Here is a 27,603-nt window from a genome sequence, read left to right as displayed (position 1 = left end):
GGGCTCTTGCCGCCACAGCTCTCTCGCCGCCTCTCCCCCCCGGCGGGAGCCGCTCTCAGCCTCTTTGCACTAGTCGCTCCGCTCTCTCGGTCATGTGACCTTAACGTAACCGGACAGGAAAAGCCCCGCCGCCGCCGCGCCGGAGACACCGACCGCGGCGGCAGCAGCAGCAGCAGCGAGAGGCAGAGGCGGCGGCGGCGGCGGGGAGCACGGCCAAGGCTGCCCAGCGGTGCCTCCTCCACACCGCCCCCCTCCCCGCCGCAGCAGCACCGGCGACAGGTAAGCGCGCACCGCCGCCGCCTCCCGGGGCCGGTGCCCACGTGCCGCCCCCACAGCCCAGGCTCCGGGAAGGCGGAGGGCGGGGGCCACCGGAGCGCGCAAACGGTTCCGGCAGCGGCGGTGGCAACAAAGAAGACGAATGACCCCCCACTCTCCAGTCCCGGGGCTTCGGGTGAAGGCAGGCGGAGGGCCCGGGCCACACGGGGACCCGGTTCTGGGAAGCGAGGGCGAGGGGGCGCCCCGCGGGGGGCGGGGGCGGCGGCGCCTGGCGCCGGGGCTCTGGCCGCCTGACAAAACCATCCCCCGGAGCCAGGCGGCGGCGAGTCGGCGGCGGCTCCATCCGGGGCTTTGCGGGAGGGGGAGGGGACGGAAGCCGAGAGGGCGGGCGGCGGAGCGGGGGAGGGAGGGAGGAAGGGGAGGGGGGCGATTCGCGTTCCGTTCCCCGTCGCCGGTCCCTCCCTTCCCGCCGCCACCGCGAAGCGCGTCCCGAACGGCGGCGGCCGGTGAGCGTCCCGCGCTGGAGCCCCGAGAGGCGGGCCCGTCAGGTGCGTAATCCTTCCGACGCCTCGCCGCCGCCTCCTGCTGCCGCCGCTGCCGCCGCTGCCGCTGCTTCTTCAGCGGCAAGGCCGCGAGCTGCGGAAGTGGGTTTGGGGGAGGGGAGCGGGGAGGGAGGGGGAGGGGAGGGATCCGGTCCGACCGGAGCAGGCCCGGCCTCTCTGGCGCTTCTCCCAGCTGCAGCGGCTCCTACAGCTGCTGCCGCTACTGCTGCGGCTCCGCCTCCCCGCTCGCGGGCGGGGGCGCGCACGCGCGCTTCCGGCCTCTTCGGGTCTCGCGCTGTCTCCCGCTCTCGCGCGCGCTCTTCCCCTCGCCCTGTCTGGCCACCTCCCCGCCCCCGGCGCCGAGCTGTTGCGCCGGCCGGGGCGTTGCGCACGGCGTAGGCGTCGGCATTGTGTTAAACTCCGCGGGACTTGGGCGAGCGCGCGCGCGCACGCGGGACTGAGGGTGGCGGAGAGCGTGAGGCGCGGCCCGAGTGCGTCGCTCCTCCTCTCCCCTCCCCGCCCCTTTAGCTCCCTCGGGGCTGGGGGCGGGGCCTGAGTGCCCGGCGCCGCGGCCCTGCCGGGCCCCCCTCCGGTCCGGGCGGTCCCGCCCCGGCCCGGCCCCCGCCCCTTGAAGCGGGGCGGAGCGAGGCTGACGGGGCGGCCGTTGGGCCGCTCTGGGGCGGGCGGGGCAATGCGGGCCTCCTTGGGCGCTGCCCGGGGCCGCCCGCTGCGGCCTCTGCAGCCGGTGTGGGCTCGCTGAGCGGCGGCCTCGAGCTTCCGCTCCGCGGGCGATCTGCGCCTCGGATAAGACAAGACTCGCCCAGGGATGCGCTGTGGTTTCTTGGCTGCTTGGCCTTGGGCCGTGGGACCGGCCTCCGAGCCGCGCTCTCCGCAGATGTGGCCGTCACACCCGGATAGGACTCTGCGGAGGGGAGGTTGGGGCTCGGAGTCTGCTTCCCGGGGCCAGAGTCGTTTTCTCTGTGGCGAAACCCCCAAACCGTGAATTTTTAAACAAGGCTGAGAACTGGTAATGGCCGAAAATGCTCTAAGAAGCAATGTTGTTGTCACTTTTAGCTGGTAATGAATTAAGAGGGCAATGAAGAAGGCAAGGGCAGCAGAGCAGGCAAGAAAGTGACCGGGTGGAGTGAAAATGCAGTTATTGCTACGCCATTTACTGCACGAACTTCATCTGCTGAACTCCTAATTATGCCCTAGGGAAATAACCCAGACCCGTTGCTCCCCCCGCTGTCTGCAGTGTTCATTAGCTCTTCATCTTACAGCCCACTTAGAGTGTGACTCTCAAAAGTCTATTCATTTCCATAGGTTATTGTTTTAGTAAAGTAAAGCATTAAAAAGATCGGTGCCCTGGGGCTCAAACAGAACTCTGAGGTGCTCTGGATTTCCTTAAGTGGGCTGCCCAGTCCTCTCTAGGATGATCTCTGTGTTGACCCATTACCCTAATGGGTCACTGAAGTAGGGTGTAAATACCAACATCATTTTTAGTCTGAGGGGCTTGACATTTTAATAGAAAATCAGAAGTAAGTTTTAAACCCTCATTTCTCTGATTTATTACAAGCCAAATTTAATTGTTAAAGTATATTTTTATTTTGCATTCCAAGTAATCTTGTGTGTCCAGGGCGTTTTCAAACTGCTAAAAGTAATTTTAAAGACGCTTATGACTAATACTGCATTCCTTTAAACTGGGCGTTTCTCACTTAATTTGTGGTTTGTAGAAGTTTATTTTCTAGCCAAAGAATTGACCTGCTATTGAAACCATCGCAAGATCTCAGAGTACAAGAAGTGGTATAACAGTGGTATTAGTGTCGAAAGCGCAAGCAGTCACCAGTGGAGTCCTGGTAGAGGGTGGCAGAGAAACCACCGCTAGAGCTTTGCTGCGCAGACCAGCTGCCTGCTTGCCAATTTTAAAGCTTTTATTCAAAAAGGATGTAAATAAATTGTGCTCCCCAAACTCTTCAACTGGAATCCTCCAGCAGCAGAGAATAAACACTAGATGTATTATGTCACAGAATAAATCTGCCACCATGACCATTTCTTTTTTCTCTGATGATTAATATGAACTTTGCCCTATCCTCCAAAACCTGCACTTTTGTAATATAAGAATTTTATTTAAAAATATAAAATTGTATTTACCCCAGTCCTTCAAGAAGGTACGTTGCCCTGTATAGGGAAATGGGCTTTCCCCATCTTTGGAATCATGGACCTAGAAGCAGGGCATGAAGGAAACAGCTAAGGCTGGGATACAGCCTTTGCTTTTGGGATCAGCTTTGCTGATGTTGGAGACTCTCCTGCCATTTCTTAACCTGTGTCTTGCTGCTTCACCCCTGGACCTACTCGCCTTTCTCTTGAGTAACTTTGAACCTTTGGACAAGTAGTGCCTTGCCACGCCATCACAGTTAGGGAGGAACTGCTGGTCAACTGGAGACTTTACCATAAGTTTCAAAATACACCTGACGAAGGGGCATTTGTTACTTTTCCTAATTCTGGGTGATCTTTGGGTCATAAAGCAAGGCCCTGAAACTCAAAAAGAGAATTGCAAATTGTATTTTCTCTGAAGAAAAAAATACTTTTTAACATTCTAACCATTAAATCAACACTTACTAACAACCTTTTTTAATGCTCAAGTAGGTTATAATTTTTATTAGCAAATTCAAGATAAATAATTAAATATTGCTTTGAATCCACAGTAAATAAGAGTCAGTGTTTTACAGTGCTAATATGCCCTTAACAGAGGAGTCATTAACCATAGAGAGAACACTTATGAGGAGTTGGCTGTCCAAGAAAGATGGTTAAGACCTTTTTCTTTTTGTTTTTTCTTTTTCTTTCTTTTTTAGTGCAGAGGCCAAGTTTGAGACTTGTATTTTAGGCTCAAATACATAATCTTCTGCTCACATGCAGGTTAGTTTGCATCATGTGATAGTCACACATCAATAAAACTGTGCAGAAAGATAAGAATTTATAAAGCACATTACTGTATCTGGCCAAGTGCTGATCAAACAAATTTTATCCTTTACAAGACACTTCCGTGTACAGTTTCTTTAGTGTGCACTCCTGAGTTCTGCATGAAGCAAGGGTAAACATCAAAACTGTGAGAACAATATCAAAGTATACACACATTCTCCCTACACACCTCCTAGTCATTTAGATTCTCCAAGTCCCTAAAGTGATTCTGAACAGTGATTGTCTTAAAAGTGGTCTGCCATCCCCTGTGAATCCCCAGGATCTTTTCACTTTCCATGAGGTCAAAGCTATTTTCATATTGATACTAAGATGTTACTGGCCTTTGTCACTGTTGACAAAATGTGTCAACACTGGGGAGGTCTGCATAATTCAAATGAGCTGACATTTTCCAAATGACCAGTGGATGACATTGTCTTGAATGAGTAAAAGATTGATTCAAAGTGTAAGACACAGCAATGAATTTTACCATAGTAGAGCAAGAAAATTCCATTCATTGATATACTTTAAGATCCCACAGCTAACCTTTAAGAAACTACTGCTTGTCAAGTTTTGGTGTAATAGCAAAGAATAATATCCACAATTACCTGAAAAGGCTATTAAATGCTTCTTTTTTATTTTTAACTGCATATGTGGGTGAGACTAGATTTTCTTTAATACTCAACCAAAACAGACATAACAGAATAACTGGAGAAGCAGGGTAAATGCAGAATCCAATTGTCTGCTATCAGAGATTTGTAAAAATACAAAAAGATACCACTTCAAATTTTTTAAAAAAGCCATTTCACTTTTTTTATTCTTTTGGAAAATATAATTTTTTTTCACAAAAATGTGTTATTTATATTAATGTACAATGGGCTTATTATTGCTATGTCTGATTGAATTAATATTTTTAAATTTCTCAGTTTTAATTTCTAATGTAAATATCAATACTTATTTTCCATATAAACAAAAGCTCTTTGATGTACTCAGTAATTATAAAGAGTCTGAAGGTTCCTGATGCCAAAAATTTGAGAAACCATGAAATAAAATAGTGAAGTAAATTATTCCATTAAGACTGATCTAAAAATATATTTGGAGCTCCTTTCTGAGAAGGTATATATTCTGAACTATCCCTATAGGTGATTATATTTTCCTCAGATTTCCTCAGATCATGTATTCCTCAGATTATATTTCCTAGTCATGATAGAGCATATGAAAAAGAATGGCAATCTACTTTGGGATTACTAGAAGCAAATGAAATTAGGTTTTAAATTTTGCTGCATGGTCATATTAGGTTTCCTTAAAGTTGATTGTAGCATAATACCTTTAGAATTATCACTTTAATATCAACTCTTTATCAGCATAAATCTCTGACCTGCTTCTCTTTGACACCTAAACCATCCATGAACTGCCTCCTTCTGACCTTATACTCAAAAACTAATTTTAATGTTCACTTAAGCAAAATACAATTTTAAAGAAATATTTTACAAGTGTATTGCTATTCAAAGTCAAAATAAGTGCCATTGGTTAGTGTATGTCCCCTCTTTTTGTAATTTCTATGGTGGAGGATTAACTGAAGAAATGTTAAGAAAAATATGCCAGTCTGTCACCACAACTAAATAAGATACATTTCCTAGCCTTGAAATACAGTTTTAAAATATATTCAAATTCAAACAGCCTCATTCAAGTTTACTTTATAGGTCTTCAAATATTAATTATTAATAATGCTAATTGAAAAAGCTATTTTTTTCTTCCTGGTAAGTGCTCTAAACTACTTGAAAGAATCAATCTTACTTGTGGATAGTGCTTTTCTGTTACTGATGTATCCTGTGCATTGCAATATTCATTTATGCTTCACTTAAATAAAATCAAAGACTTCAGAGGACCCTTTTAGTGCCTTGAAATGGGTAGTCTAAGTGATATTTAGTATCTTAGAAGGGCTGTTATCTTTAAAAAGTGAATCATCAATTCCCAAAAGCTGTTTTGGTCTCCTGTTCTTATACCAAAACTGAAGGAGTAACTTGAGTTATCAGAGTATAGTGTGATTCTATTCATCCCATTCAGCTATTCCTCCAAAAGATGAGTAACTTAAGGATCAGCTCACCATGTGTCTATGTGATGGCAGCTAAAAGTACTGGTCATCTAGGTAGTGTCCCATTTTCAGAGTGATTCAGTGATAAAAGGTGAAGGATTAAAGTGTTATTAATCTGTTTCAACATACTATCTCTTTTTTTTTTTTTTAGTTTTTTATTTTTTTAATTTCAAAATCTTTAATTCTTACATGCGTTCCCAAACATGAACCCCCCCTCCCACCTCCCTCCCCATAACATCTCTGTGGGTCATCCCCATGCACCAGCCCCAAGCATGCTGTCTCCTGCGTCAGACATAGACTGGCGATTCAATTCTTACATGATAGTATACATGTTAGAATGCCATTCTCCCAAATCATCCCACCCTCTCCCTCTCCCTCTGAGTCCAAAAGTCCATTATACACATCTGTGTCTTTTTTCCTGTCTTGCATACAGGGTCGTCATTGCCATCTTTCTAAATTCCATATATATGTATTAGTATACTGAACATACTATCTCGTACAGTCTCCGAATTTACTTAAGGAAAAAACCACCTTGTACAAATATACATACATAAAGAAGACATTCTATGAAATCCCACTTTTAAGAATCGACTCCTTCTTTATCTCTAATTTTCTTTCATTCCTTTCCTCACAATTCTGATTTGGTAAGACAAATGATTTTTTGTTTGTTTGAGTTCCATTTATAGTGTTGAATGGGTGGGGGCTTTATTATACAGGTCTTCAGTTTTACGTCAGGTTGTTGGTCCTCTGTGACTGGGACTGATGGTGCTGTCACTCACTAGAGCCAGACATCCTGGGGTGAGAAAATCAAGTGGGCCTTAGGAAACATTACTACCAACAAAGCTAGTGAGGTATTTCAAATCCTAAAAGATATTATTGTTAAAGTGCTACACTCGATATGCCAGCCATTTTGGAAAACTCAACAATGGCCACAGGACTGGAAAAGATCAGTTTTCATTCCAATCCCAAAGAAGGGCAGTGCCAAAGACTGTTCAAACCACCATACAATTGCGTTCATTTCACATGCTAGGCAAGGTAATGCTCAAAATCCTTCAAGCTAGTCTTCAACAATATGTGAACCAAGAACTTCCAGATGTTCAAGCTGGATGTAGAAAAGGAAGAGGAACCAGAGATCAAATTGCCAACATCCGTTGGATCATAGAAAAAGCAAAGGAATTTTTAAAAAGTCTGCTTCTTTGATTATACTAAAGCCTTTGTGTGGATCACAAGAAACTATGGAAAATTCTTGAAGAGATGGGAATACCAGACCACCTTACCTGCTTCCTGAGAAATCTGTACACAGGTCAAGAAGCAACAGTTAGAACTGGACATGGAACAATGGACTGGTTCAAAGTTGGAAAAGGAGTATGTCAAGGCTAGGTATTGCCACCCTGCCTATTTAACTTGTACGAAGAGTACATCATATGAAATGCCAGGCTGAGTGACTCATAAGCTGGAATCAAGATTGCCAGGAGAAATATCAATAACCTCATATATGCAGGTGACACCCCCCTAATGACAGAAAGTGAAGAGGAACTAAAGAGCCTCTTGATGAAACTGAAAGAGGAGAGTAAAAAAGCTGACTTAAAACTCAGCATTCAAAAAACTAAGATCATGATGTCCAGTCCCATCACTTCATGGCAAATAGATGGGGAAAGAGTGGAAATGATGACAGATTTTATTTTCTTAGGCTTCAGATTCATTGTAAACAGTGACTGCAGCCATGAAATTAAAGACACTTCCTCCTTGGAAGAAAAGCTGTGACAAACCTAGACAGCACATTAAAAAGCAGAGACATCACTTTGCCGACAAAGGTATATAGTAGTCATGTATGGTTGTGAGAGTTAGACCATAAAGAAGGCTGAATACGGAAGAACTGATGCTTTCAAACTGTGGTGCTGGAGAACACTCTTGAGAATCCCTTGGACAGAAAGGAGATCAAACCAGTCAATTCTAAACGAAATCAACCCTGAATATTCATTGGGAAGACTGATGCTGAAGCTCCAATATTTTGGCCACTTGATGCCAAAATATTGGAGCTGACTCATTGGAAAAGACCCTGATATGGAAAAGATTGAGGGCAGGAGGAGAAGGGGGTGGCAGAGGATGAGATGTTAGATAGCATCACCGACTCACTGGACATGAGTTTGAGCAAACTCCAGGAGATAGTGAAGGATGGCGAAGCCTGGTGTGCTGCAGTTCATGGGGTGACAGAGTCGGACATGACTTAATGACTGAACAGCAATAGAGCAAGGTAGTATTGTGTAAAGAGTATGGAATTTATTCCCAGAATACCAGGGTTCAGTGGACCCCGGTTAGTTTACAGTTTTAACGTCTTTGAACTATCATGTAGTGATTTAAGGATGTGACTTCTGGAGTCAGACACACCTGGCTTCTCCAAAGACTTTCTGACATAAATCAAGATTTTGGAGCTCCAGGCCAATATCAGTATATATGGAGAAGCCATCAAGTTCTCTGTGTCCTGACTGGAGTGTCTCACAGTATCTCAGTCCCAACATATCTGGACTAACATGTCTGGATGTAACCTCGTGATCGTCTCCCACAAAACTGGGTTTCTGCCCGTGTGTCCTCCACTGCAGAGAATCACATGCTGATTCTAGGGGTTGTCTAAGATACCTTGATCCCCCACACACACCCTCCTCCATTTAATCCACCAGTCAACCAGTTCTATTGATTTTTTTAATCTTCTGTGTTTTAAATTCTGTCCCTCTCCCTCTATCTTCATCACCACCATCCAATCTGTCATCTGTCTTCTAGACCACTGGAAGACCTCCACTCTCAACCACTTCTAACAGGTCTCCTCTTGCCCCCCACTGTGCCAACACCCCCACACACACACACACACACACACAATTTGGTTAGCCTTCTAGCTGCAGCCAGAATGATACGTACATCATAGGCAACTGGTCATGTCACCCTGCTTCAAGTCCCCTTTGGCAGCTCCTCTTGCTCTTAAGATACGGACCAGAATCCTTAACAAGACCAGGGTCTCCCACCTCGCCTGCCTCATTTCCTCTCTGGCTCTTTTCCCTTCAGTGACATTGACCTTTTTTCTTAGTTCCCCGGTTGCATCTTGTTCCCTCCTATCTTAAGGCGTTTGTAGATGTTGACCCCTCAGCCTGGGATACTCCATCTTTGCCCAGTTAACTCTTCTCATTCTTTCAGTTCAGTTCAGTTGCTCAGTCGTGTCCAACTTTTTGTGACCCCATGGACTGTAACCTGCCAGGCGTCCCTGTCCATCACCAACTCCCGGGGTCTACCCAAACTCATGTCCATTGAGTCGGTGATGGCATCCAACCATCTCATCCTTTGTCAACCCCTTCTCCTCCCACCCTCAATCTTTTCCAGCATCAAGGTCTTTTCAAATGAGTCAGCGCTTCACATCAGGTGACCAAAGTATTAGAGTTTCAGCTTCAACATCAGCCCTTCCAATGAACACTCAGGACTGTCTAGGTTGGTCATAACTTTCCTTCCAAGGAGTAAGCTTTTAATTTCATGGCTGCAGTCACCGTCTGCAGTGATTTTGGAGCCCCCAAAAATAAAGTCTGCCACTGTTTCCGCAGTTTCCCCATCTATTTGCCATGAAGTGATGGGACCGGTTGCCATGATCTTCATTTTCTGAATGTTGAGCTTTAAGCGAACTTTTTCACTCTCCTCTTTCACTTTCATCAAGAGGCTCTTTAGTTCTTCTTCACTTTCTGCCATAAGAGTGGTGTCATCTGCATTTCTGAGGTTATTGATATTTCTCCTGGCAATCCTGATTCCAGCTTGTGCTTCCTCCTGCCCAGCGTTTCTCATGATGTACTCTGCATATAAGTTAAATAAGCGGGGTGACAATATATAGCCTTGACGTACTCCTCTTCCTATTTGGAATCAGTCTGTTGTTACATGTCCAATTCTAACTGTTGCTTCCTGACCTGCATTCAGATTTCTCAAGAGGCAAGTCAGATGGTCTGGTATTTCCATTTCTTTCAGAACTTTCCACGGTTTATTGTGATCTACAGAGTCAAAGGCTTTGCCGTAGTCAATAAAGCATAAGTAGATGTTTTTATGGAATTCTCTTGCTTTATTCTATGATCCAGCAGATGGCAATTTGATCTCTGGCTCCTCTGCCTTTTCTAAAACCAGCTTGAACATCTGGAAGTTCATAGTTCACATATTGTTGAAGCCTGGCTTGGAGAATTTTGAGCATTACTTTACTAGCATTTGAGATGAGTGCAACTGTGCGATAGTTTGAGCATTCTTTGGCATTGCCTTTCTTCAGGATTGGAATGAAAACTGACCTTTTCCAGTCCTGTGGCCACTGCTGAGTTTTCCAAATTTTCTGGCATACTGAGTACAGCACTTTCACAGCATCAGCTTTTAGGATTTGAAAGAGCTCAACTGGAATTCCATCACCTCCACTAGCTTTGTTCATAGTGATGCTTCCTAAGGCCCACTTGACTTCAAATTCTAGGATGTCTGGCTCTAGGTGAGTGATCACACCATCGTGATTATCTGGGTCATTAAGATTTTTTGTACAATTCTTCTGTGTATTACCATTTCTGTCCTTTATTGTGCCCGTCTTTGCATGAAATGTTTCCTTGGTATCTCTAATTTTCTTGAAGAGATCTCTAGTCTTTCCCATTCTATTGTTTTCCTCTATTTCTTTGCACTGATCACTGAGGAAGGCTTTCTTATCTCTCCTTGCTATTCTTTGGAACTCTGCATTCAGATGCTTATATCTTTCCTTGTCTCCTTTGGTATTTGCTTCTCTTTTCACAGCTATTTGTAAGGACTCCTCAGACAGCCATTTTGCTGTTTTGCATTTCTTTTTCTTGGGGATGGTCTTGATCCCTGTCTCCTGTACAATGTCACAAACCTCTGTCCATAGTTCATCAGGCACTCTATCAGATCTAGTCCCTTAAACCTATTTCACTTCCACTGTATAATAGTAAGGGATTTGATTTAGGTCATACCTGAATGGTCTAGTGGTTTTCCCTACTTTCTTCAATTTAAGTCTGAATTTGGCAATAAGGAGTTCATGATCTGAGCCCCAGTCAGCTCCCAGTCCTGTTTTTGCTGACTGTATAGAGCTTCTCCATCGTGGGCTGCAAGGAATATAATCAGTCTGTTTTTGGTATTGACCATCTGGTGATGTCATGTGTAGAGTCTTCTCTTGAGTTGTTGGAAGAGGGTGTTTGTTCTTTATAGTCCAGATCTCACATCTGTACATGACTAGTCTAGTAGAAAAATGATAGCCTTGACTATATATCTTTTTTGGCAAAGTGATGTCTCTGCTTTTTAATTCACTGGGTTTAATACATCTAGCTCTGTCATGTCTTTTCTTCCAAGGAGCAAGTGTCTTTTAATTTCATGGCTGCAGTCACTGTCCACATGCTTTGATTATTAATCATTATAATTAGCAATGAAACAAATAAGAAGACAGTATCCTGTGGTATTGATCAAGATTAAATTATGTGTCTAAAGGGTTATTATAAACTATAAAGCACTGTTAAGAACATAATTACTAGCATGAAGAAACACGAGGTGACATTTTAAAATTGAAAATTTCTTCCAAAATGTAGCACATATTAAATTGATGAGAATTCTGAGTTAATCTAGGAAAAATAGAAATTGAACTTTTATCCCAATCATGCAACTAGTCAGGGGCCAACCTGTAATTGGAACTCAATGCTCTTCTTCTCTCTAAACATATAGTCATTTCTTTAATGAATACTGAACACCAGCCAGTATGCTTAGGCACATGAGATAAAACAATAAATGATAAGACTCAATGCCAACTTTCCAAAAGCATCAGGCAGGTTCACAGGTCCTCTGGAGGCAAAAAGACCCTTCAGTCTGGAAGGTCAGGGGAATTTTGCAGAGGACAAGTAGAGGTAGGGGAAGGGACAGGTCGTCAGTGGTGGGTCCCTCTGCAAGGGGCACGTTCTAAGGCCCAGTTCAGACTGGTCCCATCTCCTGACTATGAGAGTAGAAATCAGGTTGCTGAGCTGCTCAGCTTTGAGAGGGAGGCCTCTGAGCAATGAGGATTATGTACTGTTAGGAGCCCAAGAATGGCCTGGGCATTGAGGATCTTCTGGGCAAAGAACACTGCAGCTCATCTCCCAGTTCATCCAGAATTCCCCAAGTGAGTAAAATACATCATTTTATCTCCCTTGTCATCAACAGACTCAAATGAAACTGGATTTGTGATAATGCACTTTTTTTGCGTATGTTCGATTTGTTGAATACAGTACCACTGTTCTTCCTCTAGAAGTATATTCTGTCATTACATCCACCTTTTTATGTAGAAAAGCCCTCCATTCCTAATAGGTATATGAATATTTGATATGTTTTCTTGCAAAATAGAGAGGGAACACACTCTGTCAGACCCCCAGTTTCAGGATTGGTTAGTTTGTTTTTAGTAGGTCTGGGCAGCCCAGAAGTCTGGAAACCAGTAGTTGAGATTAGCACTAGAGCATGGAATGCAGGGTGAGCAGTGGTGGGGTCATCTGGGGTCATGCAAGCCACGCTGAGGAATGTGGCTTTCATCCTGCAAGCCGACGGGAGACTCGAGGATTTTCACCAGGACGGTAACATCAGATTTGCCCTGGGAGAGAGAGTTCTAGCTAACCTGTTCCGTGTGGATAAATGGGAGAGGCTGGAGCTGGAAATGGAGATGAGCAGGGAGGTAGAGTTAAGGCATGGGGTGGGATAAAGAGTTTTAATTGGCGGCATGTGGGTGTCTGACCGACATGGGTTCCTGCCCTGGTCAAGGGGTGGATGATGGCGCCATGCGCTGAGCTGTGGATACAGATGGAATAGGTTTGTGTCGATGGCTTTTATTGTCCTTTGGGGATTTGAGCTGATTTGCCTAGTCTGAATTTAGGGCTCATGCGGGACAGCCAAGTGGGAGTGGATTGAATCGCCACGGAGAGTCTGCACAGAAGCGGGCTGTGGACCAAAGGCAGAGGAGCATCTGCAAAAGAGGAACCTTGATGGGGGTTAAAATAGAATAAATAGCCAGAGGTGAGAGGAAAACCAGAGTGTGTTGTCCTGGAAGCAGGGCCTGAATATTTATGGAGCAGGAGGGAAGGATATTAAATGCCGCAGAGAGGTCGAATAAGCTGCTCTTGCATCGGGCTGGGGAAGAGGCCCTCGGTGACCTTGGTGGGCAGTGCAGGGCAGCAGGAGTGATGCGGTTGGGTGAGCAGTCGATGGTGGGAAGAGCAGATGTCCATTCCCACAAAGGAAGGGTAGTCTGGAGTGGAGCCAACCCGTGAAGATGTTCCGTCCTCAGCCTCCGCAGCATTGTGCAAGTAAAGGCTCATGGAAACGATTATGAAGGGGGCCCCTGGGGCAAGAGCAGTACTGTCAGCCGGGCCGGGGTGGAGGGGGTGCCGAGTACCCCATCCTACCCCCTTTTCTCACGCTCATTCATACACGTAAGAGTCGGGGGGCGGGGTATGATTTCTCCCTGAGAAAGACGGGTTTTTTTGGTCTCTAAGATTTTTAAAAATTGATGCCATATGGGTTTTCCCCCCATGTGAATTATGAACATATGACACTTTTCTTTGTTTTTCCTCTTCTCAGAGATTCTAGACACATGTTCTTCCTTCTGTATTGGAAAAACACTTTCAGTTCTTTTTCTATTCTAGATGGTCCTAAATTGAGACCCTAAAATAACTAGTAGACCCTCTTTAAAAAGAAACATTTTGCAGTTTTATCATAGTTTTAATCTTATCATCTGAATAAGATACTTAACGTTTGTCTGTTGATGGAATGAGGTGGGGAGCCATTCATTTTGCTAAATTGAAGAGATGATATATATTCGTTAATGTAAAAACCTCAAACCTCAAAATCATCCTGTAAATTTATTGATAAATTTGGTGAAAATTTTATACGTCAAAAATTCTCTAAAACAGGATCAAAGTAAGAAAAATGCTATCATCAACATCCATGACAGAGGGCTCATTTCTTTATATACAATAGAGTTTTATAGATCGATAAGGAAAAAATAAAATAACCTGATAGACAATGGGCAAAACTTACAAAGAGAAATAAGAGAAAATAAAAAATATACTTCATCAAATTCATAGAAAGTAAAAAGTGATACTAGCAAAGAGTCTTTAAAAAGTGTTAATACCCACTGTTGGCTAGAATGTGGGGAAATGGGTAGAGTTGGGAGTGGATGAATGCTAGTGTGTATCCTTAATATTTGAATCTCTTACAGCAATGTTCACACTTTAAAGTAGCCAATAAAAATCTCCAATTAATTTTAAACTAACATACTTGTATGTAGTATGTTCCAACAAATCAGATGAATTCCAGTTTAAATCCCACTTCTTGTACTTATGGATTCTGTAATCTAGGCAAGCTACCTAACCTCTCTAAGCCTGTTTCCTCTTTCGTAAAATGTGGGTACTGTCTCTGTACTAAAGTGTTAGTTGATCAGTCGTGTCTAACTCTTTATGACCCCATGGACTATAGCCCACCAGGCTCCTCTGCCCGTGGAATTCTCCAGGCAAGAATACTGGAGTGGGTAAGCCATTCCCGTCTCCCGAGGATCTTCCCTACCCGGGGATTGAACCTGGGTCTCCTGGATTGCCGGCAGATTCTTTATTGTCTGAGTTACCAGTGGGTAGCAAGACCTCACATAGCTCAAGTTAGCGTAAAAATAAATGAACGGCATGAAGAGAATGGTTAATGGTGAACATTCCATAAACAATAACCTCTTGTTACCATCAAAAGGTAAATAGTAACTGCTTACTATACTTGTCAATGAAAGTGACACCCAAAGCTGCCTGAGCGTGGATGTGTTCATGATCAGAGTCAGGGGCCATGGTAAAGCAGCTCAGCCCAGTTTTCTCTAAAAGGTATGATACTTTTTGCAGAGAAGGGCAAGTTAGTGTTCTGGCACTTTTCAGAGAACAGCTTTGAAGACTAGTTTCTAGAGTTCTGTCCTAGTCAGGTTAGAGTGTGTTTCTTCGTCATCCCAGTTACTTTGCCCCCTGGCAGCATCTCTGGCTTTCATCATGAGCCCTAGGCCTTTTCTCTGTCTCTTCTTTCTCATCTTAGTGCTTTTGCCTTCTCTGACGTGTGCAGAAGACACTGGGGAACTAAGCTCCCTATCCACACCATCAGTGTTTATGTGCAGGGGAGGCTATCACACTCAGGAGCTACAGCCAAGCTGGGTGGCTCTCCTGCCTCTCCTACTTGGATCAAGCTCTTGATAGAAAACACAAAACTTGACATTTTGGAGTCTTGCTTTGTGGTCCGCATCAGTCTCTTAATTAAAGTGTCATTCCACTTTGCTCATTTATTTTAGGGCGCACTTGTCAGTTTCTGAATCTGCCAGATCATCTCTAGAACAGGAAGGAGGTTGGGGAGTTGAGCACCAGCTGAGCAAGAATCGAAGTTTCTGTTTTTGTCTTTAAGTTTATTGGTAACTCTTTGTCCACGGTCACTTTCCTGATTCTGAAGTTAAACATCGCAGTTTTATCTATTTTTAATCTAATTAATTAATGTGTGATGAGCTTTTCTCTTTCAACTTTTTGAGATAATTGTGGATTCACATGCAGTCGCAAAAAATAATATAGAGAGATCTCATGCACACTTTACCCAGTTTCCTCTAATGGAACAATCTTCAAAATTCCGCCCCCATTATAAGCAGGGTACTGACGTTGACACAGTTGAGCTGCAGAACATTTCTGTCTCCACACGGCTCCCTCCTGTTGCCCTTCTATAGCCAGACATCACTGGCCTCCTCTCCCCTCACCCCTCCACCCCTCACCTGTTCTCCATTTCTGTAATTTTCAAGAATGTTATGTAAATAGAATCATACAGTATGTAACCTTTAGGGACATAACTCACCCAGGTTGCCGCATATGTTTGTACTTCATTTCGTCTTAAGGCTGAGTAGTTTCCTGTGGTTTGGGCATACCACACTGTTTAACTGAAGGATATCTGGGTAGATTCTAGTTTTTGACTGAGGAATAAAGGTGCTGTGGATATCCAAGTACTGGTTTTCGTATGAACCTAAGTTTTCATTTCTCTGGGATAAATGTCCTTGGGTACAATTTCTGGATAGCATTATAGTTACATACTTAGATTTAAAAGAAATTGCTGTTTTCTGGAGTGGCTACACCATTTTACATCCTTACCAGCAGTGGTGTGAGTAGTCCATTTCTCTGCATCCTTGCCAGCGTTTGCTTGTTGATATTTTGGCCACCCTGACAGGCATGTAGTGAATGTCACTATCGTTTTAGTCTGCTCTTCCCTAATCACTATTGAACATCTTTTCATGTGTTATTTTGCCATCTGTGTATCCTCTTAGGTGCGATGTCACTTCAAGTCTTTCTCCCATTTTCTAATTCAATTGTTTTTGTACTATTGAGTTTTGAGAATTCTTTATATATTCTTGATATTAGTCCTTTATCAAATTTTTTTCTCCTAGTCTGTGGCTTATCTTTTCATCCTCTTACCAGGGTCTTCTTCAGAACAAAAGATGTTAATTTTTCTTGTTGTTGTTATTTAGTTGTTAAGTTGTGTCCAACTCTTTTGGGACCCCATGTACTGTAGCCCACCAGGCTCCTCTGTCCATGGGGTTTCCCAGGCAAGGATACTGAAGTTAGTTGCCATTTCCTTCTCCAGGGGAACTTCCCGACCCAGGGATTATACTGAAGTTTTTTGTGTTGGCAGGCACTTTCTTTACTACTGAGCCCTCTGGGAAGCCCTTTTAATTTTTATGAAGTCCATTTTATCAGTTTATCCTTTTATAGGCTGTATGTTTGATGAATCCTAGAGCCTCTTTAGATTTCGTTCCATGTTTTTCCCCAAAAGTTATAGTTTGGTGTTTTCAGTCTGAAACTGTGATGCATTTTGAGTTATTTTTATGTAAGATATGAGACAGATTAAAATTCTTATTCTGTTTTCCTTTTGGTTTCTTTTTCTTCTCATCTATGGGAGTTCATTGGATCCCACAGCATTTTTGAAAATTGTTCTTTCTCCACTTAATTATTTTTGTGCCTTTGTCAAAAATCTACTGTACATGTTTCTGTGGGTCTACACTTGAGTTCTGTTCCACTGATCCGTGTGTTTATCCCTGTCAGCACAATGCAGCCTTGAATACTATAGCTCTGTAACACCTCTCAAAATTAGACTGATTCCTCCCACTTTATTCCTCTTTTTAAGAACTGTTTTAGCTATCCTAGTTTCTTTGCCTTTACATAAACATTTTAAAATACTCTCATCTGTATCTACAAAAAAAATCTTGCTGGTATTTTGAGAAGAATTATAGCAAAGCCATATATCAATATAGAAAACTGATTTGTGTTATATCTTCCTAAACATGTCTACTTGTCTTGCTACAGCGTGTCTCTTCATTTATTTAGATCTTTGATTTCTTTCATCAGCATTTTCCAATTTTCAGTATGCAAATCCTATACATGTTTTGTTAGATTAACATTTATGTATTTCATTTATTTGTAATTGTAAATGATTTGTTTCTAACAAGTAAATTTGTGTCCACATGTTCAGCATTAGTATATAGAATTACAGTTGACTTATATGTTTATCTTGTATTCTGTGGCATGACGAAAGTCATTTAATAATTCCAGGTTTGGTAGATACTTTGGGATTTCCTATGTAAAAGTCATGTCATCTGCAAATAGGGACAATTTTATTTCTTCCTTTCCTGTCTGTAAGCCTTTTATTTCCTTACTTGCTTTATTGTGCTGGCTAAAATGATTACATTGAATAGTATGCTGTATTGGATAGTGGGAACAGACATCCTTGCCTTGTCCTCAAGTGTAAGGAGAAAGCGTTTGCTCTTTCTCACCATTAACTACGTTATTAAGTATAATGTTGATGTATGTGTGCTGGGCTTTTATGAATGCTATTTGCCCATGGGAAGGAGCAGTTTCCTGATGCGATGCACTCGCTCCCCCAGAAGCAGTTCCCTTGATACAGTTAGATTGAGGCTACATGGTTTGCTAGAGTGAAGGAGGAATAATGAGCTTAGAATTTTCAAGATTCAGATTTAAATTTTGACTCCCCACCCCCACCCCTCACCATCTGACCAGATGGCCCTGGCTAACATAACTACTTACCCTTCTGGAAGCCCATTTCCTCCTCCACAACTGACGGAGAAGAGCACCTGTCCTGTGTCCTCACCCTTGAGGAATAAGGCATGTGGGGGTTATTATAGCCCTGCCAAGGCTTCCCTGTCTACACAGCAGGAGCTGGAGTATTGCCCAAACTTACTGAGATCTTTCTGTCTTACTCTGCTCTGCCCTGACCAGCACCTTAATTTACTCATCTCTCTAGAAGGTTTGACAGCTTCTAATGGATCATTAGAATTTGCATTTGAAATCTTAAACTCAAAGACCAAAGACCCAGAAATGTTTGCTGTCTGGCAGGCTGACTGCTCAAGTCCGGTTCCTGGTTCCCACACTTAAACCATCTGTATAAACTCGGGCAAAGCATGCAGTCCCTGAATCCCCCATCAGTTTCATCATCTGTAAGATGGGAAAAATGATGGAACTACTTGCCAGGGCTGTTGTGAAGACTGAATTTATATCACGTTTCTAGCAGTGCCTGACCTATTAGCCGTGATCATTACTGTTGGTGACTATAAGGACACATACTGATTTGTGAACCACCTTTCTTAAAAAAAAAAATTGTTTGCCTTGCAGATTTTTTAAAAAATGGATTTGGCCAACCATGGACTTATTCTCCTGCAACAGTTAAACGCTCAGCGAGAGTTTGGTTTCCTGTGTGACTGCACGGTTGCCATCGGCGATGTGTACTTCAAGGCACACAAATCAGTTCTTGCTTCATTCTCCAATTACTTTAAGATGTTGTTTGTCCATCAGACCAGGTAACTAACGTGGTTGATAATAATCTAATGAATGTAGCCTCTGACCTTCCACGGCCCTCTTTCCCACTGAACCTGCTCTTTGCCCTCATCAGGACCATGGTTCTCATGACCTCTCCCTAGGCTCCTAGTCCCTCGTGACCTCACCTGCCCCAGGGAGCCCCTCCACCTCCAAACAGCCGCACCGGGGCTCCCCCCCCCGCCCCCCGCCCAGTCCAGATCGCAGCCTGGGGTCCACTAACAAGGCAGCTTCCTCCTCCAGTCCTGCCCCAAGTCTCCCCTTCCCCCTCCCCACAACTGGACTTTGAGTATTTATCTTTAGTCTCCTAATGAGAAGCTTGGCAGCATGAATTCCCATCGTGTCCTTCTTTTCTCCCCTAAAATGACTCCGTCTCCTTATTTTTTTCCTCCCCGTCTGTTCTGTCTTGGAGAAAAGAGCCCCTGGTTTCTAAGGAAGACAATGCTCCTGCTGCCCTCGTGTTCCCAGGTTCGCCGTAGTTTCTCTTCTGCATTTTTCATTTTTAACTGGTGCCCTCCCCGGCATCCCCGAGTCTGTGAAGGCTCAGCACTTTGGCGACACCGCTGTCACCTGCCTGGTGGCGCTGCTTCTCCTTGTTGCCCGGTGACAGTTCTTCAGAGGGCGGTCTGTGGCCTCACTTCCCCACTCCTCATCCTGCACTCTTTGTCTACACGGGGACTGCCGTTTCCACCCCATTGCCCCACAGACCTCATTACTCCCAAGGTCACCTCTTCTTCAGAACCCCGCTGTCCTCCCAGTCACTGCTGCCCGTGTCCTCTGCAGCATTTGCGCCTGTTTCCTTCCTTCTTCAGGGTTGTCGTCTGCATTTTGATGACTCTGAATCCCCTTGTTCTTCTGCCTTCTCCACAGGCGCCTCCTGCAGTTTTGGTGAGTTGAGTCTCCTCGCTGCTTTCTCTCTGCCTCTCCTGACGGGTGCTCCTCTTTTCCTGGACCTTGCCTCTACTGGAAACCAGTTCACAGCCCTGGCCTTGCTCTTTCTTTGTCTCCAGAACTCTTTTATTTCCCAAGGCCCCAGGCTGTCTGCTGGACCTCTAGAATTGAATATCCTCTTTTATCTCATTTTGCATGACTACAGCTGAATTAAGTCTGCCCAGAAGTGCCTCTGGCTTCTCTATTTTATTTTTTCATCTTCAAGTAACCCATACTTAAAATCTCTCTAAAACTGCCCCCAAATCATGTTTTCTTCACAGTTACCTTTCACATTCGTTTTTTCCTTCTGTTCTCACTTCCATTTCCTAATCATTTTCCATATTACTATCAGATTAATATTCCTAAGCACTGCTTTGATTGGCGTGTGCCTTTGTTCCAAAACCTATCAGACTGTGTTATTCTTTTGATTGGAAATCTAGAGGACACTCATCACACATCAAAGTAGCACACAGATTCTTCTTTCTGTCTTTCAAGGCCCAGCAGGCAGGGAGCCTGACCTCCTTCCAGCCAGTTTCTGAAGGCACCCCCTCAGGACACTCCATCCCCCACTTTGACCACACTTTGTTGGCCTTGCGCCCACTCCCTGAGCCATAGTCCGCAGCCGTAGGTCATCTCCATCACCCCCACCCCCACCCCTCCAACAATCAAGTGAGCTGAAACGATCCAGGCAATCGGTCTTTTCCGCTCTTACATCTCAGAGCACTTTATTCATGCCATCCTGTAAGAGCAGCATATTTTCCCTTTGTTGTTACTTTTGTGCTTGCCTCCCTTCCAATTGTAAGATGCTGGAGGACATTCTGCAAATGTTTTGAAAGTCACAGCCTATAGTTCACGGATTTGTGTATAATAGCCACTTGATAGATGTCTAGAGGAGCAGAATGGGTGGTTAATAGGATTAATGGCAGGTGGATGTTGCTTTATCTTTCGACCCTAAGGATGCCCCCTGTTCCTTTATTGCTAATGGATACCGGAAGTCTCAACACAGTGAATTAAACTGTCTTGCCAAGGGGCCGGTTTTCTTTTTGAGGAATAAAAGAATACAGTGTAATGATTTTTAAATAGATGCGGGAAACTGACTGTAGGTGTAGTTACTCAGTAACTAAGTCGTACTTGACTCTTTGTGATCCCAAGGAAGTGCAAGTGTGGAGCAGTGAGCAAATACCATTCTAGCAAAGGAGTGTGGTATCGGTGCAGAGAGGAGCCCCAAGTTTAAGCAACAGTGTGTTATTGCCCCGGAGCTGGCATGTACTGTTTGGGAAGGGAGAATGCTTAGGCAAAGACCAGAGCCCTGCTTTTAACTGCTGACTACTGTAGAGATGCTGCAGTTGAAGCTCCAATACTTTGGCTACCTGATACAAAGAACCGACTCATTGGAAAAGACCCTGATGTTGGAAAGATTGAAAGCAGGAGGAGAAGAGGGTGACAGAGAATGAGATGGTTAGATAGCATCACTGACCCAATAGACATGAATTTGTGCAAACTCTGGAAGATTCTGGAAGACAGGGGAGCCTGGGGTGCTGCAGTCCATGGGGTCACAAAAAGTCGGACGTGACTTAGCAACTGAACAACAGCAGCAACTGTAGGGGAGACCAAGAATAGTTTTTCACACTGAGAGAGTGTTTTATGTCTGCAGTTACCACTAGATGTCTCTGTTTTATGGATGCTTCCTAAGTATAACTTCGGATAGTTTCTCACATTACTTTTTTTAAAACATTATTTTTAAATCCTTATTTTCAAAATCTTTTAAGCCCATCCTTTACTTAAAGGGTCTAGTGAAGGGAAGATTAAAAATGTAAATGACTGTGAAAGTTTTTAGGAAGGGCTTGTAGCTTGTGCAAAAACTATTTTTCCTCTATAAAAGTGTTAACGCCCAACATACAGCTACAAACCAAACCACTTACGTGTAAGTATATTGTAGACAGCTGTTTCCTTCCCCAAAGCCTGGGACGTGACCAGAGTGGCCTCGAGCAAGCTGAGCAATTGACAGGAGGTCTGGCTGCCTGGGAGGGATAGCCATGGAGGACACTGATGGCCGGAATGTGACATAGGAGCTTTTTAAAATGACTTTTTAAATGTCTTGAGTGTGTCTATGTGCTTCTGCTTTAAGAAAAAAAAAGATGAAGATGAACAAATCAAGATAAATTGGTGTCTGGCAACCTCCCCGGGCCCTGGGTGCTGACCACAAACCCCAGGGCCCCACTGCTCTCTGCCTGGGGCTCCTCACCTGTCCCCCGGGCCCCAGAGTTTTTCCTGCCTGTAAGCCTGGCTGAAGTGTGGATGGGGCCTCCCCAACCCCATCCCTTCTTTGCCCTCAGAAATTGCACAAAGTTCCTTAAAATTTGAGAGGCTTACTATCCAGTCACCTCCATTCACAGTCAATAGACAGAGGACAACTCAATTTATACAATAACCAATAAGGGGAAATAATAAAATTTACAACAGAGTTTTTCTGGAAAGGGACCCCGCCAGGGATTTACCTTTCATGGAGGCTGAAAAATCTAGCCAGGCTTGGGATTTCCACCCTTCCTCTTTCTTTGCCGTGGAGGCAGGGGGACTCACCATCCTTCCTCCTGATTGAAGGAACATTCCATCCCCACAGACGGTAACGTTCCCCAGTGTCTGGGCTCCCCGATAGAGAATTCTGACCCGGGAGGTACGGGTTCAAGCCTGGGACAGGAAGATCCCCTGGAAGAGGAAATGGCAACCCACTCCAGTATTCTTGCCTGGAGAATCCCATGGACAGAGGATCCCAGCGGGCTACAGTCCATGGGGTCACTAAGAGTCGGACACGACTGAGCAACTTAACACACAAGTCCCCAATGAACAAAAGGCCCTCTTTAGGCTCCTGGGGTGATTTGCGTCTTTCAAGGCCTGTGGCTTCCCATTCTCTAGCCTCTGCCTGGCCCTGGAAAGATTCCCCGCTAGTTTAGTCTTCAATCCAGAGTTGACTGTTTACACTATGAAAGTTTTCTTCACCACACCAAATCCTTGGAGCTTTATTTTGAATATTGAATTTTCCTAGGGCATCTCAATATGTTTGACTATGCGCAGAATATTGTTGGCATTTACCTTGGCTTAAAGGAAAGGGCCACCTGTATTGGCATTCCTATTTAAAGGAATATAAATAATTGAAAGGACTATTAAAAAAAGTCTGTAAATAAAGACATGAATGATATGTGTGTCTTAAAAACAGTCACAAAAACTCTCCCTTTCTGTTGTCAAAGGGGTACTAGTTTTTATGCTTGATCTTTGCTTATAAAGAATATATTCTATAAAGCCTTCCATACTTTTTAGTCAGACATTTTACACATGATTATTTGTATGCAGGCATCTTGAAATTTACACACATTGATGGTAATATAGTAATTATTCAAGTATATTTTATCACAAAGCTTTAAAAGCCATTTAATAGTCACTTGCCTCCCCCTTTTTTTTTTTAACAGAATAAAATACTAAATTTAGAAGAGCAGATTATACTATTTTAGCATATTGGAAAATACCTAAGATAAATAGCTAAAGGTCTCCAAAAGAGTCATAATAGTAATAAGTGGTATAATGAAAAATGATTATAAATTCTAAAAGCATTCAAGGTAAAAGTCTTTGTGGTTGAAAAATGCATTGTCAGAATATATTCACTCAGTGAGTGACAGCGCTTACACCTCACATAGGTCTTTATCGCATTGATTTATGGTGATATATCGGGTTTTGTTTATTTACTGACGATTTAGGGAGGGTTCTTGGGAGCTTTTTGTTATTACTGCTTGAATCTATACTCTGTTTCTAGGATGATGCAAACACTGAAGTCTGCAAGTTAGACCGTCAGTTTTGCCACAGCTTCTTTTGGTACCCTATATAAGCCACTGAACCTTGGGGAATCTCGGTTTCCATGTCAGTGATCATTCCAGATCTGCCGCTTCTACACAGGATTGTTTTAATGGTCCAAAGAATCTTGGTGTCTTGGCTTCGAAGTTAGACTCAAATTTAAGTCCCACCACTTACTAACACTGATACTGAGCAAGGTATAAATCCTTTTGAGCCTCAACTCCTTATCTGTAAAGTGTGAATTGTTGTTGTTGAGTCACTCAGTCATGTCCGACTCTTTGAGACCTGGTGGAGCCCACCAGGCTCCTCTGTCCATGGGATTTCCCAGGCAAGAATACTGGAGTGGGTTGCCATTTCCTTCTCCAGAGGATCTTCCTCACCCAGGGACTGAAGCTGAGTCTCCTGCATTGGCAGGCGGATTCTTTCCCACTGTGCCACTTGGCAAGCTCCAAAACGCAAATTAATGGCAATTCAATGAGAAAATGCCTATAAATCCCAGCTGCAGTTCCAATGATGGGGATGATTGTATTTGATAAACAAGTGAATTGTCCCATAGCTGCTTTTCATTCGATCCAGTGATACTGAGATGGTGATCAGACTCCACTGGAGCTGGAATGTGGCTCACCTTCCTGATTCTTCCCAGGTCCGCTGCTCTCTGCCCTTCGTGCTGGAGAGAGCAGAGGGGTTCAGAGCAGGGACAGGAGATTTAGTTTTTCTTACTTTTGTGGTCTTGTTCTTAGGCACCAGTCTAACTCCCCTACGTTATGTTGTGTGACTCTTAACTTAAAAGATCTGTTGAGCTCCAGGTGGCATTGAATCAATATAAAGTCCTAGACATTTAGCTGAAAGATATGCACATCAGGGATTCTTAACCGTTTACTGGGTCATGAGCCACTCAGCAATGGATCCTCTCCATAAAACTCAAAGTTGTTTATAAATGATATAATTTTACATAGGTTACTAGGAGAAAGACTACTTCAAGAGTCTATGAGTTAAGATACCATATTTCTTTAACATGAATGACCCTTTCTTGGTCCTTTAAAATATCTTTATTATATTCCTGTCTGTTCTGTTAAGGAGCCTATTAAGTTTTAGAATTAAATTGCTTAGGTTCCCGTTGAACACCCTCTTGAGTGTTCCACTTCATGAAGCTCACAGTAAGATATGGGAGATGGGTCTTGTTTCATTTGCCTCCGAAAGAGCCCTCCTGGTTTTTCCCTCGGGTTTTATGGAATCCCTTGAGTCACTGCCGACGTCCACTGACAGCCTGTTCTCTTGTCTCTTCCAGTGAGTGTGTCCGCTTGAAGCCCTCTGACATCCAGCCGGACATCTTCAGCTATCTCCTGCACCTCATGTACACAGGGAAGATGGCGCCGCAGCTCATCGACCCGGTGCGGCTGGAGCAGGGCATCAAGTTCCTGCACGCTTACCCGCTGATCCAGGAGGCCAGCCTGGCCAGCCAAGGAGCCTTTTCTCATCCCGACCAAGTTTTCCCACTGGCGTCATCCTTGTATGGCATTCAGATCGCAGATCACCAGCTAAGACAAGCCACCAAGATTGCCTCGGCGCCTGAGAAACTTGCCCGGGAGCCGCGGCCGCAGGCAACCCGGATGAGCCAGGAGCAGGGGCCCGAGGCCTCCCAGCTCTCCCAGCTGCCCTCCAACCTGAGCCAGGTGAACCGGACACACATGACCCCCTCAGACCCGCTGCAGACCTCGCTATCACCTGACCTCGTCTCCACACCTGTTCCTCCCCCACCCCCCGGGGAGGAGACCAACCTGGAAGCCTCCTCGTCGGACGAGCAGCCCGCGCCCCTCACCATCGCCCATGTTAAGCCGAGCATCATGAAGAGGAACGGCAGCTTCCCCAAGTACTACGCCTGCCACCTGTGCGGGCGGCGCTTCACGCTGCGGAGCAGCCTGCGGGAGCACCTCCAGATTCACACGGGGGTCCCTTTCACGGCCAGCCAGCCTGGCGAGAGCCGCGTGCCCCTGTCCTTGTGCAGCAACGCGGCGGACCTCGGCAAGGATGCCATGGAAGTGCCAGAGGCGGGCATCATCAGTGACAGTGAGCTTCAGCACATCTCAGACTCGCCCATCATCGATGGGCAGCCACACTCGGAGACGCCGCCGCCCTCGGACATCGCGGACATTGACAACCTGGAGCAGGCGGACCAGGAGCGGGAGGTCAAGCGGCGCAAGTACGAGTGCACCATTTGCGGCCGCAAGTTCATCCAGAAAAGCCACTGGCGGGAGCACATGTACATCCACACCGGGAAGCCTTTCAAATGCAGCACATGCGACAAGAGCTTCTGCAGGGCCAACCAGGCAGCCCGCCACGTGTGCCTCAACCAGAGCATCGACACCTACACCATGGTGGACAAACAGACTCTGGAGCTCTGCACCTTTGAGGAAGGCAGCCAGATGGACAACATGTTGGTACAGACGAACAAACCCTACAAATGCAACTTGTGTGACAAAACGTTCTCCACTCCCAACGAAGTGGTTAAACATTCATGCCAAAACCAGAACTCAGACGTGTTCGCCCTGGAGGAGGGGCGATCCATTCTCCTGGGCAGTGGGGACTCGGAAGTGACGGAACCGGACCACCCGGTGTTAGCTTCCATCAAAAAGGAACAGGAAACAGTGTTGTTAGACTGAATGTTACTTATCTTTTTAAAAACTGTCATTTTTACAAAGACTCTCTTCCTTCCCTTCCCCCAATTCAGAACTCTTGTTCTCCATGGCATGATACAGAAAGGTCCCGGCCCCATTCCCCCCACCCCTCCTGCCCTGTCCCCAGCCCCTCCTCTTAAAGGTTCTGTGCATTATAAACCTGGAACATATTTCTTTAATTCAGGGGATATTGGAAAGATAATGGTCAGTAGTACTTATAAGCTCATAGACTTGGAGACGTTTTACATGATTTAAAAACCTACTTGGAACTAATGAAGGGTATATAACATAACAAAACAACTCCAATGCAAGTTGGCAAGCTAAAATTATGACTTTCCCTGGGTAATAAGTCTCCCTTCTCGGAAAGACAATGTCTGAAAAATACAGCATGCTTCTTAGAGATACAGTGGGGCTCTGTAACTATGCAAAATCTAGAGGTGTGGGGAAACTTCAAACCCAAGAAAACATTCTTAGTAGTTATCCTCCAGGTGTCTTATTTCAGAATGCATCCTTTGAGATTATGTCCGGTTAGGAAAAATCATTAGTTGAGAAATCTACTTGAACAAAACACAAAAGAGATAAAGTAATAATGTGATGGCAATCTTAATTTTTGGATAAAACATGACAAGCTGTGGGTCTGTGTGTCTGGAAGAGAAAATGTGTGGATACTTGCTGTAAACAGGTGAATTAATGCACATGCCTTATCTAATTGCTGGCTTTTTTCAAAGCTGAATAACAACAAAATATGTGTTTCAGTTTCCAACAAATTTGTTGGTTGTTTTAAAAATCAGACTTGAAAGTACCATTCTATAGATTGTCTTTCTGAATAGAAAACAACATGCCATTCTAGCAGTTGCCAATGGTAAATCTGATTTTAGCACCAGTCAACTGCTTTTAAATCAGTGTGAGTATGCAGGGGTGGGGGAAAGATACAAGAATATGCATCTTACAGGGAAAGTTGTGAGCAAATGTACGAACTTTAATGACTTTAAATGTTAATGCTGATAGTTTACTGGCAACATTTATTGAAGCATCAAAAATGGCAGAGAAAAATCAGGACAAAAAATTGCTGTTTGGGAAAAAATTTTGATGTTTAGTCTCCCATTTCTTAAAAAAAAAAAAAAACACCTGAAATTTCCTCCATTGGCCTGAGAGCAGTAAAAGTTGTCCATTAATCTTCCTTTAGGCCAATAACAGAATGGTCTCACAGGATAAAACAGGAGCCAGAAATAAGGACCGAAGGGGAAAGGGAAGAACAGTTAATAACTGTGCTGTACGTGTATGTTAAAAACTGAATATCCCGTCATCCTACTTCATGTATAGTTGAGTTCTAAGATTTGTAAAGTTTTTATACATACTTTCATTGAATAAACATTTGATTAAATGGG

The 27,603-nt window shown here is 44.3% G+C and overlaps 1 protein-coding gene across 5 annotated transcripts; it reads left to right on the top strand.

The window, feature by feature from the left end:
* On the top strand, positions 1-27,603 carry ZBTB2 (zinc finger and BTB domain containing 2). 5 transcript variants are annotated; one of them, XM_027972561.3, is made up of 3 exons: positions 1-279; positions 18,567-18,751; positions 24,829-27,603. In XM_027972561.3, the coding sequence occupies exons 2-3, from the start codon at positions 18,579-18,581 to the stop codon at positions 26,198-26,200; spliced, it is 1,545 nt and encodes a 514-aa protein (XP_027828362.1). In that variant the 5' UTR covers positions 1-279; positions 18,567-18,578; the 3' UTR covers positions 26,201-27,603. The 5 variants fall into 5 exon arrangements, with proteins under 5 accessions (XP_027828362.1, XP_042109561.1, XP_042109559.1 ...); XM_042253625.2 differs by lacking the exon at positions 1-279 and adding an exon at positions 705-824; XM_042253627.2 differs by lacking the exon at positions 18,567-18,751.

This window comes from Ovis aries, chromosome 8 (assembly GCF_016772045.2).
Source record: "Ovis aries strain OAR_USU_Benz2616 breed Rambouillet chromosome 8, ARS-UI_Ramb_v3.0, whole genome shotgun sequence".
Classification (NCBI taxonomy): Eukaryota; Metazoa; Chordata; class Mammalia; order Artiodactyla; family Bovidae; genus Ovis; species Ovis aries.
Note: the sequence above shows the minus strand (reverse complement) of the source record. Positions and strands in the feature narration are given on the sequence as shown.

Excerpts from the sequence above, each read along its gene's own strand:
- ZBTB2 (XM_027972561.3), top strand. The coding sequence starts at position 18,579 with ATGGATTTGGCCAACCATGGACTTATTCTCCTGCAACAGTTAAACGCT. Across the intron at positions 18,752-24,828 it reads TTGTTTGTCCATCAGACCAG|TGAGTGTGTCCGCTTGAAGC; the intron begins GTAACTAACGTG and ends TGTCTCTTCCAG.